General features: G+C 37.3%; 1 protein-coding gene across 3 annotated transcripts in view; it reads left to right on the top strand.

Annotated features, from left to right (window-relative positions):
- The window catches only part of MOSPD2 (motile sperm domain containing 2), a 39,409-nt gene that overhangs the window by 929 nt on the left and 19,248 nt on the right, over positions 1-19,232 (top strand). For 2 of the 3 annotated variants that reach the window (XM_014455728.2, XM_006088592.3), the window contains exons 3-6: positions 11,489-11,644; positions 13,466-13,552; positions 15,211-15,365; positions 18,813-18,873. In XM_014455728.2, coding sequence (XP_014311214.1) covers positions 11,489-11,644; positions 13,466-13,552; positions 15,211-15,365; positions 18,813-18,873 — 459 coding nt within the window. The remainder of the gene's footprint in view (positions 1-11,488; positions 11,645-13,465; positions 13,553-15,210; positions 15,366-18,812; positions 18,874-19,232) is intronic. The other variant, XM_023753717.1, reaches the window with a different exon arrangement.

The raw sequence follows: 19,232 nt of genomic DNA, 5'->3' as shown, positions 1-19,232 counted from the left end.
TGTCACAGATACTTGAGTTGTCCAATTAAAACCGATGATTTAATCCTTCTAATTTTAAAAGCATGCAGGATAATTTGTTATAAACATGATATAAATATTCTAATTCTAATCCTGTCACTTGATAGTTTACTTGTCCTTTCTGAGCACACTGAATAGCTAATTGTCTTTTCTGTTTCCATTGCGGTAAAATGGAAATAATTGGGTTAGGAGTATTAAATAAAAAACATGTATCAAACTGTCTAGCGTGGGGTTAGCATATAGTAGTCTGTCAATGAATATTTTGCCTCTATATTCATTTTGGTTACTGTGAAAGGAGCTAAGCTTCCACATCTTGACTTTAGTGCTAAAGGATGTTCCCTGCAACTTTAGACTGCACTATATTATGTCAGTTGATGACCTAGAACGAAAAAGGAAATCTGTTCCAAAAAAAAAACCTGGTCAGTAAATATTTTAATCCCTTCCCATCCTAAACTTTGCACCAGAGAGTTGCAAAAGCACCTGATTCACCTTGAGTCCAGAGATCTCATTTCTAATCACATAGCTGGTTCCAGTAAAGAAATAATTCTAAAATTTCTTTCTATAGAAATGAGACTTTTATGGCTACGTGTTTTATAATATTTTAAGAAATAACTTAAAACCTGACCTAGTGTCTACCCAGTAGTCGTTCACTTGCCCCCAATGTACTCATAGGAATGTAGCAATAGACAAGATCTCAAAGGTCATCTTGCTCCAACCTTCTTATTTGTAAAATGAAGAAAGTAAAGTTAGAGAGATTAAGTGATTTGCTCAAAATCTCTAGTGTTAGTGGCTAGGCCAGGGCAGGTGCTCAGATCTTTGAATTTCACTATAGTAATCTTTTGGTAACACCATCCTGTCGAATTATTCATGTCACTCCCCAGCTTGAAATCCTTCAGTACCTTCCTACTTTGTTTAGAATAAAAATTCCAATTCTTAATGGTGGCCTCAATGCAAGGCCAGGCATGCCCTAGTTCTTACCCACCCCTTCATCGTCCTCTGTTCCTACTCTCCTTGCTTAGTACAGATTTCTCCAAGGCCCACAGTAGGAAATGTATTATATATTGCAATCCAGTACATGTGCACACACAAAACTGAAGCAAAAATTTGTTAAAGAATACTTATTCTGAAAACCTATAACTCCCTTGAGGCAGTGACCCACAAAATTGTTATCACAACTTACAAACATACCCCACAGTTTGAAAAACATGACCAGCCACACTGCCTCTTTTATGTTCTTCAAACAAACTGAGTCTGTTTCTATCTGGAAACCTTTCCACTTCTCTATGCCTGGAAGGCTCTTGCCCAGGTAGTGTGCATGGCTAGGTCTTTTTGTTTTTCTTTTCCATCTTGGTTTAAATGTATCTGAGGCCTGTGGTGATTATTAAATAGCCTCCCTGTCTTGTTTATTTTGTGTCCTTTGCAGGTCTTACCATAACCTGTAATTATCTCATTCATTTGTTTACTTGCTTATTGTGCAGTCTCTCCTGTAGAATGTATATAGGTCTGGGGCAACCTGTTGGCATTGAGGGCAAGGTCATACTAACCTTTGTATACCTAGCACAGTTCTCAATACATATTGAATGAATGCATATAGAGCAATGCTTAAATATATACTACATAGAGAGATTAGGCCAAGTCAGTGTTAAGAGCTGTCCTAACCGGCTTCTCTCCCCCACCAAAATCTGGCAAAGAGCAGCCCTCACAATATGTCTGATGAAGACAGTGTTATTTCTAAGCAAAGCCCTGTGTGCTATTAAATATAGGGAGGGTTTGTCCTTAAATATACACACTTAGGTATGTGTGAACTCATGGGTGGGTTATCTGCACAGACTTTGTAAATATTAATTTAATTAATTTAAAGATTTTCATGGAAAAGAAAATAACCTTTGAAGACTTTCTCCCCTTAAAGTTTCAGGAGTTTAGAACATCCACTTTTTTCTGTTTTATTTCACCCTTCCTGTTGTCATTTCAGAAGAGGCTTAAGGCAGATTTAAGAAACACCATGTTTTTTCTAAAGGAAAATATTATCTGCAAGTATATCATTTTAAGCACTGGCTGTACTCCAGAAACTCAGATTTTGGGGAACTCAAATTGCATTTTTGTTTCCATAGAAATAAAGTTACCAATTATGGATAGATTTGTAGCTGACAAAAGAATGAAATAGAAATCCATTATTTTTATTCATTAATAACCCATTTTTTCTCATTGTTTCTGGGAGAAATTCCATGCTGAGTTTCAAATGAGTAACATTTCCTGTTCTCTCTTCCTTCTTCTTGTGGCCAAAGCAAAAGACTAATCCATTGTGACAATAATTGATTCAGTTCCTCAAATACTCAATATGTGTTTAATGCTGCGAAACAGGGTATCAGTATTAGAGAAAGAGCTGAAGAAGGATAGAGCCCCTTCTCGAACTCCTAGAATCTAGTAGGAGCATTAAAACAGAACTGTTAAAGTTAAGACAAATTGTAGAAAGAGTGCTATAGTCATTTCTGTAGAAGTCAAACAAGGAAAAATCGCATCTGGTTGGGGTGGCTAAGCTAGCAAAGTTAGGAAAAATTTCACAGAAAAAAGGTGTTTCTCATGGACTTTGGAAGATGGTGGCACTTGACCAGGTGGATAGTGCGATCCAGGCAGATAGTGTGGGCTAAGTTGCTGAAGTGAGAAGGTATGAGGGCATGTCCAGGAAGCCAGAGGGAGTCCATTTTGAGGAGCATAGGGAGGGTAAGCTAAGAACAATAGTGTAGAGAGCCTTGGGCACCTAAGTGATGCCTTTGTGCTTGGTGAGTTTGGAGAACTATTGACAGTGTTGTGAGCTTTGTTATTTTAGGTTTGTTTTCTGACTTTACAAGTATAAGAATTCATTAAAACGAATTTTGATACCCCAAACAACTGAGGAATCCCCCATAAGCTCATCATGCAGAGATAGCTCTAAGGGTAGATGCATTCTTTCCTGTCTGTTTTTCTATACATAGAAAACCATAGCTAAAAACCCGTTCTGTGTGTAATTTTGTGTTGCATTTCTTACTGATATGATTTTCTTTCTCCAGATATATAAAGTTAGCAACATTTTATATTACTATCAATGTTCAGTTCTATAAATTAAAGATAATAGTCTTACTCTTTAACTTAATAGTCCCTTTTTGGACATTTCTTAATACAATTTTTTTTTGTACAGTAGTGCAGATTATTTCCTTAAAACTCGTGTCTAAAAGTGGAATTCTGATTATAATAGTGTATTTTTAAGATACTTCATTTTATGTGTGCTAAACTTTATTCATTGTAAGTTGCACCAAGATTCATTCCCAACAGCCCGTAAAAAAATTAGTTTCACCATAGCCTTACCCATATTTAGTGTCATCATTTCTTAACTTATGATTCTGTTTTAGTTTGCATTTGATTACTAGTGAGATGAAACTTCTTTTCATATGTCTACATCCATTTATAATTTAATTTTTATTACTGTGGCCTTATAATTGGTTTGGAGTTTTCTTGTTTATGTCAATTTTACTTTTTTCGTTTTTTGAATGTATTCAAAATTACCCATTCCTTTGTGGTTTCTTCCATTGTTGTTAAGTTAAATAATTTTCTCTCATCCAATAAATTTTTCTAGTCTCTTAATTTTTGTTTTGTCTTGGTTTATTAATTTTTTAAATTTTGAAATGTCTCATATAAGCAAAATGTATAAAGCATGAATAAAATAAACACCCATGTACTCACCATTCAGCCAAAGAAATAAAACTTCCTATGTATCTCATCCCTGATCATCCTGCATTTGTCCTTTATCCCTACCTGTGCACCCTCCGGGCAACTGTTTGTCTTGCATTTGGTCTTACTCATTCTCTTGCTTTTCATTAGCTTTACCACCTATAATGTATTCTTCACCAGTACTTTATTAAGTTTACCTCTTTTTGAACTTTAAATAAAAGCTGAATATGTTTTTCCATGGCTTGCTTCTGTTGCTCAAGAGTCATTCATCTTGGCTAATAGAGCCATACTGTCATTTATTACTTTTTATAGCTGTGTAATAGTTTATGGAATGAATATACCCGTTGATGGATTTGGGGTTATTTCTAGGTTTTGCTATTATGTACATTGCTGCTGCGAACATTCTCACGCTTATGTGGTGCTTAGACTTTCTCTAAGGTAGTAGTTCTGAAAGTTGGTCCAGCAATTGTAGTTCCCTGAGACCATTTTAAGGTGTTTGAGAGGTCAATACTATTTTCATAACACTTAAACATCATTTTCCTTTTTCATTGTCATTCACAAGCAGACAGTGGTGTTTTGTACAGGTTATAGGGCATATGATGATGTCATTTCTCTTGACACCTGATAGTGTTGCAGAAGACCCAAGAAAAACCAAGTGATGCTTTTAAAGAAGTGGAGGGACACAATTTTAATTACACCAGCAGAATCCGGAATAATTTCCAAATCAGAGTGAAGTAACTCACAGAGGCTTTGCTTTTTATAACCTTCTGGGGTCATTGTCTTGCAGATATGGTTCCTCCCCCTTTCCTGGGCTTACAGGAAGGCCCTCAGGTGTCCATGATCTGTCCTGGGGCCAGCGATAAGACCTCCCCCCCACCAGGGCAATGCATTGTTCACAGTTTTTATGGCCTAACACGCCTTGCAAGACCAGTTTCCTCCTCAATAGAATGACTGCTTGTGTGTTCTCATGTGTAAAATTTTTCTCAACTTTAATATCTAATATAGTAACTACCAATAAATATAACCCATATAAACAAAAAGGCTCTTTGGGGTCCTTAGTTATTTTTAAGAGTGTAAAAGGGGGCCTGAGACCAAAACACTTGGGAACTGCTGCTCTAGAATTTGTACCCAACAATGAAATGGGTGGGTCATAGACTAGGCACATGTTCAACTTTACTAGGTTATGCCAAACTATTCCCCAAAGTGACTGTACCAGTTTTATTTTAATCAGCAGTATTTGAGTGTCCTTGTTTTTCCATACCCTAAAATTTGCCATTGTTATTTTTTCCCCATCTGATGGGGGATGTTGGGATATGTCATTGTGGTTTTAATTTGCATTTCTTTGAGTACTAATCAGACTGAGCATTTCTTCAAATCTCTATGGGCCATTTGGTTTCCACTTCTGTAAAAATCACTTCTTCTTGCTCTTGGTGCTTTGTTCCTCCATCTAAATTACAGAGTTAGCTTATCATGTTTCCGGGGTAAAATACTTCTGTTGGGATTTTGAGTGGAATTGTGTTAAATCAGAAGATCATTTGTGGGAGACTTGACATTATCATGGCTCAATCTTCCAATCCAAGAACCTGGTATATCTTCCTATCTGCTAAAGTCTTTCTTGTTGAAAGATTTATAATTTTCTCCATAAAGGTGAACCCATTTTGTTAAATTTATTCCCAGGTAGTTTACATGTTTTTGTGATTTTTTAATTTTTTTTTGAAAATATTTTTATTTCTGTTGTTTAAGTGGTGTCCTCTAAGAATTTATTTTCTAAATGATTGTTGCTGGTTTGTAGCAAGTGCATTTGGCTTTTTTACATTAATATTGAACTCAGAAACCTTATTAACTCGTCTTAATCTTGATAGTTTATCTCTAGATTAGTTTGGGATTTCTGCATATACAATAATATCATCTTGAAATAATGACAGTTTCCTTCCTAACTTTCTAATTCTTCAAATTCGGTTACTTTACACTGGATGGAGCCTTTAGTATTGAGTAAAAGCAATGATAAACGCCTACTAGTCTTATTCCTGATCTTAGAAAGATAGCTCCAAACATGTCACCATGAAGCATAGTCATAGTCTCTGTAGAGATCCCTTATCAAAATAAAGACATTTCCTTCTATTCCTGGTTTGCTAGTTTGGGTTTTTGTTTGTTGTTTTGTTTTGTTACCATCATGACTGATGGTTGAATTTCACTAAGTGCATTTTGTTCATCTACTGAACACATTAATTGCATCTGGTATTTTTCTTTTAATAGTATGGTAGATTATATTATTCAGATTTTTAAAACATATTGGTGGATTCAGTTAACTAATATTTTATTTAGGAGGGTTGAATCTGTCTTCACTAATTGGCCTGTAATTTTCCTTTCTTGTACTTTTTTGTGTGTTTGACATCAAATTATGCAGTAGAGGCATGAAAAGGGGAATAGGGAAAATATTCTCTCTCCAGCAGGAAGCAGGAAAGGGGGAAACAACCCACCTAGTAACTAGAAAATACAGTGAAAAAGTAGAAATAATCCTACTTTTATTGATAGTTACCACAATTATGAACACATATATACTTGTTATCAGAGCAGATTTTTAAAATCTTAATTGCATGCTGCCTATAATAGACTACTTTAAAAGAAATCAATGTAGAAAAGTTGAGATAAAGAGATGGAAAATATATATGTATATATAAAACAAATATTAACCAGAGTAATCCTATGTAATCTGTACTTTCATTAGACAAAATATTATTTAGGGTGAAAATACATATAAAAAGGGATACTGCTAGAGATAAAAGGAACCAAAAAAGATATAACAATTAGGAACAACATACAAAGTATCTAATGATACAGCCTTAAAATACATAAAGCAAAAGATCCCAGAATTATAAGGGAAACTCAAGAAATCCACAAAAATATTGAATGATTTTAACAAACCTCTTTGAGAAATACTCAGAACAAGCAAGCAAGAAATCCCTAAGATTTTAGATGTTAACACTCCAGAACAAAGTTGATGATAAGTATGTATGTATATATGAGTGTACAGATTCTCCTATCCAGCAAATAGAGAATATATTCTTTTGAATATATATTTTTGATTTGGAGCTTTCAAACGATCGTACAGATCATGTTCGCACACCATTAAGAAACAGAAGTCACAATAAATAGGTACTTAAAAACAAACCAAATGCTAGGATACTGAAATAACACACCTCTGAATAACCCATAGGTTAACATTTTCTTAACAAAGTTTGCAATTCTTCTGCTAAATACCCTGTGGGCTAATGAGGATATCACAATGGAAATTACAAAATACTTAAAGTTGAGCAACCACAAATTACCATATGTGCGTTCATTAAAAAACAAGGCCCAAATAAAAATCAGCTAAAGATTCGATTCAAAGAGCTATAAAGTGACCACAAGGTAACACAGAGAAAGTAGAAGGAAGGAAATAAGAGTAGATACTCATGGTATAGAGAAAAAGGATAATAGATATAATAAACTGATTTTTTAAAGGACTAGTACAATAAAATGATCACAAAGAAAGGGAGAAGGCAAAGAATACACTAGGAACAAAGGCAGGTATAAAGATAGATAGATAGATAGATAGATAGATAGATAGATAGATAGATAGATAGATAGATAGATATGCAAATTGACCGGATGGCAGAATGACCAGTCACTATGACTCGCACTGGCCACCAGGGCGCAGACGCTCAATGCAGGAGCTGCTCCCAGCCCACAGACCCCGATCACCCAATGGGGCTTGCCGTCCAACCTCTCGGTCTCTCCCCCCAGCTGGCAGGCTCCGATCACCTGATGGGGAACAGAAACCGGGGGTGCGTGGCAGCAGATGCGGGCGGTGCCAAGCCAAGGCGGGTGCAAGCGAGCAGTGCCCCTATCGCCCCACTGGTCATTCCACACACAGGGCGACCAGCAGTGGGGGGGGGGGGCGGCAAGTGGGCAGGAACAGCCAACCTCTCGGTTTCTCCCCCACTCTCTCCCCACCCCTGGCTGGCAGGCTCTGATTGCCCAATGGGGACGGGGAACTGGGGGTGGGTGGTGGCAGACATTGGTGGCGGGGGCCCTGATCACAGGCCAGGCCTAGGGACCCTACCCATGCATGGATTTCGTGCGCTGGGCCTCTAGTGTGTGTGTGTGTGTGTGTGTGTGTGTGTGTGTGTGTGTGTACAGATAGCTATATATGAGATATATATGATGAAAGCCTAATATGCTAAGTGTCTGGTCATCAGTTCAATCAAAGTGTAATATGCTAATGACATGCTAAGTCCTCTCAACCACTCGCCAAGATGTGCACTGACCACCAGGGGGAAGACAGTTGACTGATCGATCAGTTGCTATGACGTGCACTGACCACCAAGGGGCAGATGCTCCGACCGGTAGGTTAGCTTGCTGCTGAGGTCCGGCCAATCTGGACTGAGTGAGATGGGCCAGACACACCCTGGAGCCTTCCCACGGTCCCTCCCCAGCTGGCCAACTTCCTGCGTCCCACCCCAGTCCCGATCGTGCACCAGTGGGGTCCCTTGGCCAGGCCTGAGCCCTCTCACAATCTGGGGCTCCTCAGGGGATATTGGAGAGCCGGTTTCGGCCCAATCCTGCAGGCCAGGCTGAAGGATCCCACTGGTGCACAAATTCGTGCACTGGGCCTCTAGTATATAACAGATTTTTAAAATCGTAAGAGAATAATACAATGCCCAGCTTTATCACATTAAGTTAATAAACTTAGATTAGATGTAAAACTTTCTGGAGAAAGAAAGACTACCAAAATTTTCTCTGAGAAGTCAAAAACGTAAATAGATCAGTGACTATTAAAGAAATTCAGTTTGTAGTCATAGATCTCTATGATTCTCACCACCTGCCACCATGAAGTCATCCACATAAGGTGCAGACAGTTTTGTTAGTCCCAGGAATGCAGAGATGACTCATAGTCAGAGAATGCAGCAGAGGAATTTATCGCATTAACATCATGCTTCTCAATGAAATGTTTGAATAGATACAGTTCAGCAATCAAAGAAGATCAACATTGAAAAGTGTCTTTCTTCTCTTGTGCCTCTTCACTCCCTTCCCTCCCCTCTTTAGATAACCATATTTGTATCTTTTTCATTTTTCTATATTTTTTAAGCCAATACAAACATAGTATATTCATTAACAAAATTAATGAGGAAAATGTTTATTTCAATACAGAGAAACCAAACTGGGTTTAATTCAACTTTATGAAAAGCAAACAAACAAAACTTTTAGCAAACATGGAAAACTTTAAGTGTATCTTCTAAAAGCCTACAGTAAATGTCATGTTTAATTGTGAAACTTCAACATAACTCCCATAAAGTCAGGGAAAAGACATGATCTCCACTATTATTTTATAATTCTACAATGTATAAAATGACCTAGCTATCAATATGGCAAGAAAAATAGATGTGAAGTTTGTCAATCTATCATCATTGTCTCATGATAGCAACACAAAAATCTCTAAACTGTGTAATAATCTAACGGAAGAAACGTATGACATTTTCTTTTAAGGAAAAAATTATAAAATGTTATTAAAGAACATTGAAAGACCCATACCAGATCAGCAGACAGATGTGTCATCTAAGATATTATATCTCTTACATATCCACATATGAATCCATCTGGCTCCTCAGCCTGAATAGTGGTCATTGTAGTCTTCATTATCAGCATTTTCAGTCTTTTAAAGTCAATTTTATTTTAGAAACCCCCTAATGAAGCAGTAAATTTATTAATACTTGACCCTTGAGTATGTGTTTTCTAATGTTCTCTGTGATAAAATCGGGAAGTATGCATCAAACACTTCTACATGCTTGAGTTGGCAGCTAAATTAGTCACTTTTTTATAAACCACCACTTTTATTTGAAAGAACTGGCAAGTAAATTGGTTATTCTGACTTGGGTATTGGGCAGAAATTTTCTTGAAAAATGAATGAAATCGGCCTGTAATTTCAAGGAAAACACTTCCTTGGTCCAGTGCAGAGGGCTGTCCAGAAACCAAACCGGATGGTGCTTCTTCAGGGGTCAGGTACTCCCAGGGCTCTCTTGATACTAAACAGCATAAAGTGTTTTATGTCCAACTCATGTTTATAAATTATAATTCAAGAAAAGTTTTGTTTTGAATAGTGATAGGTTTTCAAATAACAGAGCTAAAAATATTTTCTAAGGTTTACCTACTGAAGAGCCATTCATTGTGTAGATCAATCAGAAAAATAGAGCCCAGATACTGAAAGCCATTTCCAAGGTGACATTCTAAAAATGCATGATTTATGGCCGAATCTTATATTTTATAGTGCTTTAAACTTCCAAGTACTTTCATATATACATTTTCATCTGATCCTCAAGCAACCCTGTGAGTACATAAAGTAGCTTGAAGATAAGAAAATTGAGACTCAAAGAAGATAATTCTCTGAATGCACTTTGTATTTTCCTGCCCTTTAAGCTATTATCTCTGTGGGGTCTGAAATAAGTCCCAGAAAATGGAGGATATAAAATCTATGAAACCCGGCAACTAATAGATGCAAAAATAAAATGGAGATGAAGGAGCCAGAGAATTTTTCTGAAACTTCTTGTTTGGGCTCCTGGGAGGGTACCATTAACCGAGAAAATAAAAATAGAGAAGGAATAGATTCAGTCAAACAAATGTTTCCTGAAGGCCTTTTCATCAGCACTACTATAATCTGCTTTGGGGGATTTTTAGAATCTATAGCCAGTGCTGTTACGGTCTCTATATGATAAGTTAGGGTATGCATGCCAGTAACTGACTCAAGGGGAAAAGTGGTAAGTGCCTTAAAGCCTTAGTTCAAGTTCTGTAGCTGTTCACAGGTGGCAAGGAATGACTTCAGGGCTCTGGGAAAATTTTATGGAAGAGGAAGCATTTGAAAGGAATCTTGAAGAATGGTAGAATTTGTTCATAGGTGGTTGTGTGGAGACCAGGAAACTTCAGGTACAGAAAAATAAAAGGATATGGAAGGAGGAATATCAGATATACAGGTTGGTAGGATCATCGCATGTGTGTAAACAGATAATGATAAATTATTGAAAACAGGTATTCCCAGGAAATGTTAACTGCTGCCTAATGGTCAGTTTTCTATTTTTTTTAAATATATTTTATTGATTTTTTACAGAGAGGAAGGGAGAGGGATAGAGGGTTAGAAACATGGATGAGAGAGAAACATCAATCAGCTGCCTCCTGCACGCCCCACAGTGGGGACGTGCCCGCAACCAAGGTACATGCCCTTGACCGGAATCGAACCTGGGACCCTTCAGTCCGCAGGCACAACGCTCTATCCACTGAGCCAAACCGGTCAGGGCTCTATTTTGTATTTAGTTAATTTATTTTAAAAGACACTAGCCAAACATATCTTAAGTACAACTTAGTTCTTTACATATAAAACTTTTTCATTGACTAGGGTAAGGATTTCAAGTTCAGGTAACATAATTGATCTTCCCAGATATTTGGTTTATAGTTTTAGAGAGTGTTGTGCAAAATATTGTACTATGGTCTTGTTTTTTAAATCTTTGGTGGTTTGTTTAAAGTAAACTTGCAGTCTTTAGATAACTTTATTGTCTTCACACTTAGAAATTCATTAATCCTTTAAGTAGCATTTTCATCTGAACTACATCCCTGTTCTATCTTCAAATAGCTTAGCTTTCTCTTCCGGCTCTTTCTGTTCCTTTGGCATTAGTGTTTGTTATTATTCATTGCAGAATCTGTCTGACTTGGATGTTTATTTCTGTTTGTCCCCTAGATAAGCCAGATAAATATGATCCACGTGATGTTGAGAGGCTACAACAAGATGATAACTGGGTTGAAAGTTACTTATGTTGGAGACATGATGTTGTAGATGAAACATTGAAGATGATTGATGAGAGTTTTCAGTGGAGGAAAGAAATGGCTGTCAACGGTAAGCTGTTCAATTTAACCTTGGCAGTACTGTCCCCTGTACAAATGTTTCTGGTTTACTTTTATGTAACAGTATATTTGCAAATATCCTTGGCAATCATCATCATCAGATTACAATGTATTACACCAGTGGTTCCCAAACTTATTTGGCCTACCACCCCCTTTCCAGAAAAAATATTACTCAGCCCCTGGAAATTAATTTTTTTTTTAAATTTTAATAGCAGTTACTCATCGCCCCCAAATGCACCTGTGGCCATCACCGCCCCCTGGATCGCTGCAGCGCCCACCGGGGGGCGGTAGCGCCCACTTTGGGAATCACTGTATTACACAGTCCCACTAACACTTTGAAAGGAGTGTCATAAGACTTAAGTGTAGGGTGGATCATTCGAAAGGCAATCAGGTCACCAAGGAGCAGAATTACACTGATTCTTCACTCACAGCAGTCTCATAATCTGTGCTTGTTTAGTTCAGTACCATTAAACAAAAGCAAGACAGCATCTTCACTCTCAGGCCCGGACATATGGAGATACTATTTGCCTGTTTCTCTCTGTTGTTGGCGTACATCTTTATCCCCAGAGTTCCTTGTGCTAATAGGGGTTCTATATAGAATTAATGAATGGGGGTCCCCAAAAAGCAAGCTTATCCTCAAGGATGCCTTTGGCAGCCTTCTTTTAACTGCTTCATTTGAAGGCTCACTTCAAGATTAAAATTTTCTCCACAAACAGGAGTTTTAAAAATTAGAGGAGGGGAGGGGTTATAATAGCCTTCAAGTATATAAAGGACTCTTCTCAGGCAAGGTTACCCATTATCTCTCCTCTAAAAATTTACCAAGAAACTGGCATAACTGTTCGTTTTGATGAGGTATAAAGAAGGATTTTCTGACCTTGAGGATTATAAACTGCAGTGACTGAGTCTGAAGACTTACACAAAATAACCAACAAATAAATCCAGAGCAGACCCTCTCCCCACTCTTCACTCATATAGAAGGAATCCTTCAGAAGGGGAATATTTAAAAATAATAATTTGCTTGGAAATGTCAAAACTGTAGGTAATTTCAACAACAAACAGTGAAACATTTATAAATATAAATCTGATCTTTCTAAATCACTGAAGTACAGAATAAACTTTTAAACTTAGCAGTTTTGCTTACATAGAATTGCTTGTTTCTAGTTGCAAACAACAGATAGATGATAATAGGGAGTGGGGGAGGATATAGAAAGTTCTAGGTGAACTAGCAGTGAATGTAACAAAAGCCTTGGCACTTGCCACCTTGCTCCATTGGTTATCAGCCTCACTAGAGACTAAACAGGCCCCTTTTGTTCCTCCTGCCAAAGGAGCTAGCATTTTTCTTGAAGTATTTTTCAATTGCCCCAAGATTATAAAATGTATTCAACTCTGCTGGATATCAAACTTTGTAGAAAAATTGTATTTTGCGAAAGAAACCACAGTGATTTTTTTCATTAATTCTGAAGCTGTCATGTGGATATGTGCTGACATGTTCTCTTGAGATTGCCCAGTAGTGATAATATTTGTTTGCAAGTCTTTATGTGGAACACAGAACATGGAAATGTGTCTACATAAATAATGACTGATGTCAAAGGGCGATGGATGTTTTTCATTTCTCTCATCTATGCTTTTATGTAGTTTGTTTACTTAATAAGAAACACCATTTTTATTGCCATTCTATCCAGATTTTTGAATAAGCTTTATCTTTTCTTTTTTCTATGAGAACTACTATAGAACTTTAACCTTTACATTGTGAGTTTTCTTTTTTAAAAGGTGCCTAAGTTACAATTACTCATCAAAGTTTATCACTTTTTAGATCTGACTGAAGCTTCTATTCCCAAATGGTTACTGGAAATTGGTGGTATTTATCTCCATGGTTATGACAAAGAAGGCAACAAGTTGTGTGCGTATATTTAACTTATGTACTGGTTTTTCAAGACTTTGAGATGAACTGATCTCTCCCAACAGAATTAGTAAGAGGCAGCACTTTCTCTATTTGCAAGTTTCCTGTAACTGGGGATTGTTAGGGCCATCTTGACTGAGCATCAGATACTTAGTAGTTATACTGCTGTTTGCATTATAGTAAAACGGACAGCAAAGGCAAATGCTACATCCTCTACCACAGCCAGAATTATGTAATTCAGAGTCATTATCTTCTTTGTAATTTGACTGTGATAGTAAAATTCAACCTAGTATTTTTACAGGAAAACTTCTTTGATGGTCCCTAATGGTTAATAAATGGACTTTTTTTCAAGTTTCCCAATCTGCCCCTCTAGCTTCTTCTTCAGTCTGTGTGGTAGCAGGAAGAACAGTGGCGCTCATCCCTGCTGTCCCAAGGACTCTCTTCCCTCCCCCTAGCCCAGAATCCAGCTTAGTTTAGTACCAAGGCTAAGCCTAGGCAGGAGTGTCAGAACCCCACCCCAAGCAGAGTCAGTGCAACTTGCTCGCCCTCTGTGGTGTGTCGTCTGTTCTTGTTGGAACAGTTCAGGACTCTCTTTGCATTTTCCTCCTATCACTGGCTCCTCCTTCTTGGTCTTTCTCATTTCTCCCTTTCCACCCTCCCTTAAATTTGCTTCCCTGGCTTCATTCCTTCCTTGACCTTTTTTACTTTCCAGCCGATACAGTCTCTGCAGGTGATCTCAAGTACCGTGACAGCCTCAGCTTCCTTCCCCTCCCCAGACAGCAGCAAGCCCACAGCATCCCAGGCCACATGCACATCCCTCACTGACCGGTGCCACCGGATTGATTGCCGGCCTGCTGCCCTCAACACAACACACAACTGAACATCCGTGTCCCACCCCCTGCTCTGTCTCTGTACTGCCCAGCTCAGGCTAACATAGGCCAGAGCTTCAGGGAACCCCTCTCCATTTCACCAGTACTTCTCAGTTTAGTCCCTCACTGCCCCCTTCTCCCTAATCCCTTCCCAGGGCATCACCTGTTGGGTTTCCTTCTCTGCCTCTTCCTTTCTCCCCTCTGTGCTGCTGCCTGAGAGATGTTGTCAACAGGAAAATCAAAAACGCCTTAGCATTTCATTCAGGGTCCTTCACACCCACTCTGTCTATTTAGCTTCTCCTCTCACCACTCATCACTTCTTTTCTCAGCTGCCACCACTCTGGACTCTTTGCCACACTCCGCCCACATGCAGGACACAGGCTCACACTTGCACAGTGCCTCTGTAGGGCTTTTCCTCTGGAAGAACATTTTCTCTAGTGCTTGATAGAACCAATGGCTTGTTTTGGTTAAGCATGGTGAAGAGTACTCTTAGGTTATTACCAAATATTGTTTGTTCACCTGTATTTTCTCTCCCCCTCACTTACTAGTGAAGTTTACTTACTTCTTAAGGGGATGGGAAAAATAGTTTCCTTCCTGCTACTCTTCCTTAAGGTTCCCAAGTGCACATTAGTTCTCATTTTAAAAAAGAAAGAGATATTTTTAATCTGAGAAATAAAATGAATTATAAGTGGAAAAATGAAAAGGGATAGAATGATATATATATATATAAAATAATATTATAAAGCCATAAACAGTTTTCTTATTTTTTATCTAATGTTCTCCTCAAAGTGTGGATCAGGGTGAAGTATCATGTAAAGGACCATAAAACCATATTGGACAAAAAGAAGCTTATCGCATTCTGGTTGGAACGTTACGCTAAAAGAGAAAATGGAAAACCTATCACAGTGATGTTTGACCTGTCAGAAACTGGAATCAATAGCATAGTAAGCACTTTTTAAAATTCTAAGTGATTGTTTATCATGGTGTGCTCCCTCTCTCCTATCCTCTCTGCCATTCCCCCCCAACAAAATATTGCTATAAAATTGAGCTAACCGGGTTATGTTGGGGATTTATTTTTTCCCCTGAATTGTGAGTGAAGTCAAATATAGAATACAATTTGCAAGAAATAAATTTGCTTCAGTGTTTGGCATTGAAACTGTAGATTTCCCAGAAATGTTCCTTGTCTGATACACAGGATATAAATGTAGGATGTGGTGGCTGGCGGAATAATGAGTAGATGTGGTAACAGTGAACTTTTCCATCAAAGCTCTTATCCTACAGCACCTAACCCCGTGCCTGGCACAGCATAATGCACTCAGTAAACACTGAGGAAAGTGACGTCTGCTCTGTTGTACCATTAGATTCATACCGTGTTTTAATGTTGCGAGATGTTCACCTGAGTTTTGCACATACAGCACTTTTGTGATTTTGTTTGGGGTCCTCTGTTTGCTTGTTTGGATTTTTTGTTTGATTGGTTTGGTTGGCTTTGGAAAACAGTTTTCTCCAGGTGATTTTCCCAAGCTTAAAAAATAAGTAAAAGCTACCAGTCCTTATTTGGGCCCTTGTGACCTTAGTGGTAACTACAAACCCTTCAGCAGGGATGGTGATCCATTAGCAAATTTATTAGAACAGATGTCTCTTAAATTCACACCATGGCTAATTCTGGTAGCAGTGAAGTGTCATTTGCACACCTGCCTAGGGCAGTGTTAAAACCTTTTTGAAAATCCACTTGACAAAGTATGTTAAGAATCTTAAAGTGTTCACATTCATATTCTTTGCCTGGTAACTAACTTCTGGAAATCTATTCTAAAGAAAGAATCCTGAGTACAGAAAAAGTATTATGCATCAAAATGTTTTTTTCAGAGTGTCATTTAAAATAATGAAAAGTTAGCCCTAGCCGGTTTGGCTAAGTGGATAGAGCATCGGCCTGTAGACTGAAGGGTCCCAGGTTCGATTCTGGTCAAGGGCATGTACCCTGGTTGCAGGCACATCCCCACTAGGGTGTGTGCAGGAGGCGGCTGATCAATGTTTCTCTCTCATTGATGTTTCTAACTCTCTATCCCTCTCCCTTCCTCTCTGTAAAAAATCAATAAAATATATTTAAAAAAATAATAATGAAAAATTAGAAAAATGTATACATCAACACGGTGAAATGGTAAATTGTGGTTTACTCATTTATGGAGTATGTATAATGGTATTTATAAATAATTTGCAGTAATATTGGAAAATACCTTTTTTAAGTGAAAATGGCAACAGGATTATATCACAGTGAAACCTAGCCCTCAAAAAGTAAACCTTAGACATTTAAAAAGAAAACAACAACATATAAACAAAATACATACTAGAGAGAACCACTAGAGAGAAGTAGAGGTGAGTAGAGATGGGTGGTGGAACCACAGACTTTTTTTTCCCCATCTTACTTTATATTTAAAGAGTTCATTGTCCTGGATTTTTTTCAGTGTAGTTTTGTGTCAGTGAGTTTTAGATTACAGAGTAAATTGTTTTATGCCTAAAATCTAAATCAAAATGCCTAGGTAAATAATATTTCATAAAAATAAATCATGATTCTGTTATCTTTTATGTGCAATAATTTTCTAAGTATTAACCCAGAATAATGAAAAATAAATGTTAATATTTTTATTGCCAAATATAGGGGCAAAGAATTGAACTGTCTGATTTTTTCCCAAGCTACAAAAGATATGCTATCTAATTATCTTTAATTTATAAATAAGGTTTATTTGCATGATTAAATATTTAAATGATTATTGTTTTAAAATACTTGAATCATAGTAAATTATTTTTATATGTGACCCTAATAACTCATGAAGGATTTAAGTTGGTTTATAAAGATGTATACAGAATTACAAGGCAAGAAATTTAAAGAATTATTTGTTAGAGTTGGGCCAGTAATTTGGCTCTAAGCTTTCAGCTGCCTACCTGAAAGAAATGGAATCATTTAAATTCAGAGATTATACTTTAAAACCAGTGTCTTAGGAAAAGTATATGCATTCCTGATACTTAGAGAGAAAAGTCTTTCATGAGTCCTCAAAGGGAGGGCATTTTACAAGATAATGAATAGCGTCCTTGAAAACATTCTCCCAGAATGTAGACCAATCATTTTATAGAGCTTTTTTATGTAGTACCCACTAATATATGTACACCAGTGGCATCCTATCAAATCCACGTGAATTAACAGTAACTGGGGATTTTATAAGCAAGGCCATTCAATTACAGAAAAGATGAAAACAAGAATATTGGATAAAGAGTTATTAGGCAAAGTCTCTGAGGGGCACAGATCATATACTAGGTAACCAAATTTATATAAGGAGTTATTGAGATATTTCTTTAACCCTTGACTACAAATTATTAAGCTCTCTGCACAGTGGGTATAATGATTAGTTATAAAGGTGTTATTACATAGTAGGATTTATCCCATAATAAATGCTTAATATAGGTAAGGATGCTTACTTTACAGTTTACTGGAGTTAAAGATGCTGCAACTCACCTTCTAGGAACAACTTAATAGACTCTCATTTCTAGGACAGCTCACCTTTCAGAATTGATGGCTTTAAGTTTGCCTGATTATATGTAGCTTTCATCCTATAGTCCTTATAAGAAGGCTGGTCAGGATTAGTAAGTCAGTGTATGGCCATGGAATAACATGTAATGAAATGATCCATATGAATAGTAATCCTAATAACCAAATTTCATGTTACTGTGTTCAATGCAGTGGAGCCAACCAGACAACTATGCTTATAAAGGCTTCCAGAAATGGAAGTTAAAGAACAATACTTGAATATAAACAGAGAAATTCTAATTCTCATTCTAGATCTCTAAATAAGAGGAAAGAAGCTAGAAGTAAAATAGATACAGCAGGCTGATAAGATTAATTGTGGAATAAAAGATTAATAAAATGTTTTATTCAAGCTATTATGAAGTATAGAAATTAGCTTTAAAATCAAATATTGCAGAATTTATATACATATGTTTTATTATCCCAAATGGTCAGGTTATAAATTTTATACATGTTTCATTAATTCTTTAATTATTCAGCAGATTTTTTAGAGTTTCTCTATGGGGATTGCTTTTAGCTCCATTTTATAATTCCATGCTATCTTAGCAGCCTGAGATATCTAATTAGTTTGAGGTAACATGAATGATGTTTAAGCTTCTGATTTCTTTAACTTAAGTTTAGGACTGATTATTATAATTAGCTTAATGACTTAAGACCCTTATCCTTGGGAATCTATATATTTATACATGAGCTTATTTTTAAAGAATTTAATAATTGTCTCATTTGTATTTAATAATTTATCACTTTTAGAAATATGCAGTTTAAAATTCTCTAATGTGGATAGTCTTAAAGATTTAAATGTATAATCTTTTTTTAGGACATGGATTTTGTGCGCTTTATCATCAACTGCTTTAAGGTTTATTACCCTAAATACCTCTGTAAGTAACTTACTCCTTTATAAACATACTAGAGTCCCGTGCACTGGTGGGGTTCCTCGGCCTGGCCTGCAGGGATCGAGCCGAAACCGACTCTCTGACATCCCCTGAGGGGTCCAGGATTGCGAGAGGGCACAGGCCAGGCTAAGGGACCCCACTGGTGCCCGATCTGGACTACGGGAGGGCTGCAGGGCATGTCTGGCCCATCTTGCCCAGTCCCTATTGCCGGACCCCAGCAGCAAGCTAACCTACCAATCGGAGCATCTGCCCCCTGGTGGTCAATGCACATCATAGCGACTGGTCGAACGGTCAGATACTTAGCATATTGGGCTTTTATTATATGGGATGAAATGTAGAAACTG

Source organism: Myotis lucifugus, unplaced genomic scaffold (genome assembly GCF_000147115.1).
Source record: "Myotis lucifugus unplaced genomic scaffold, Myoluc2.0 scaffold_49, whole genome shotgun sequence".
Taxonomy (NCBI): Eukaryota; Metazoa; Chordata; class Mammalia; order Chiroptera; family Vespertilionidae; genus Myotis; species Myotis lucifugus.
This window is presented reverse-complemented; position numbering and strand designations above follow the sequence as displayed.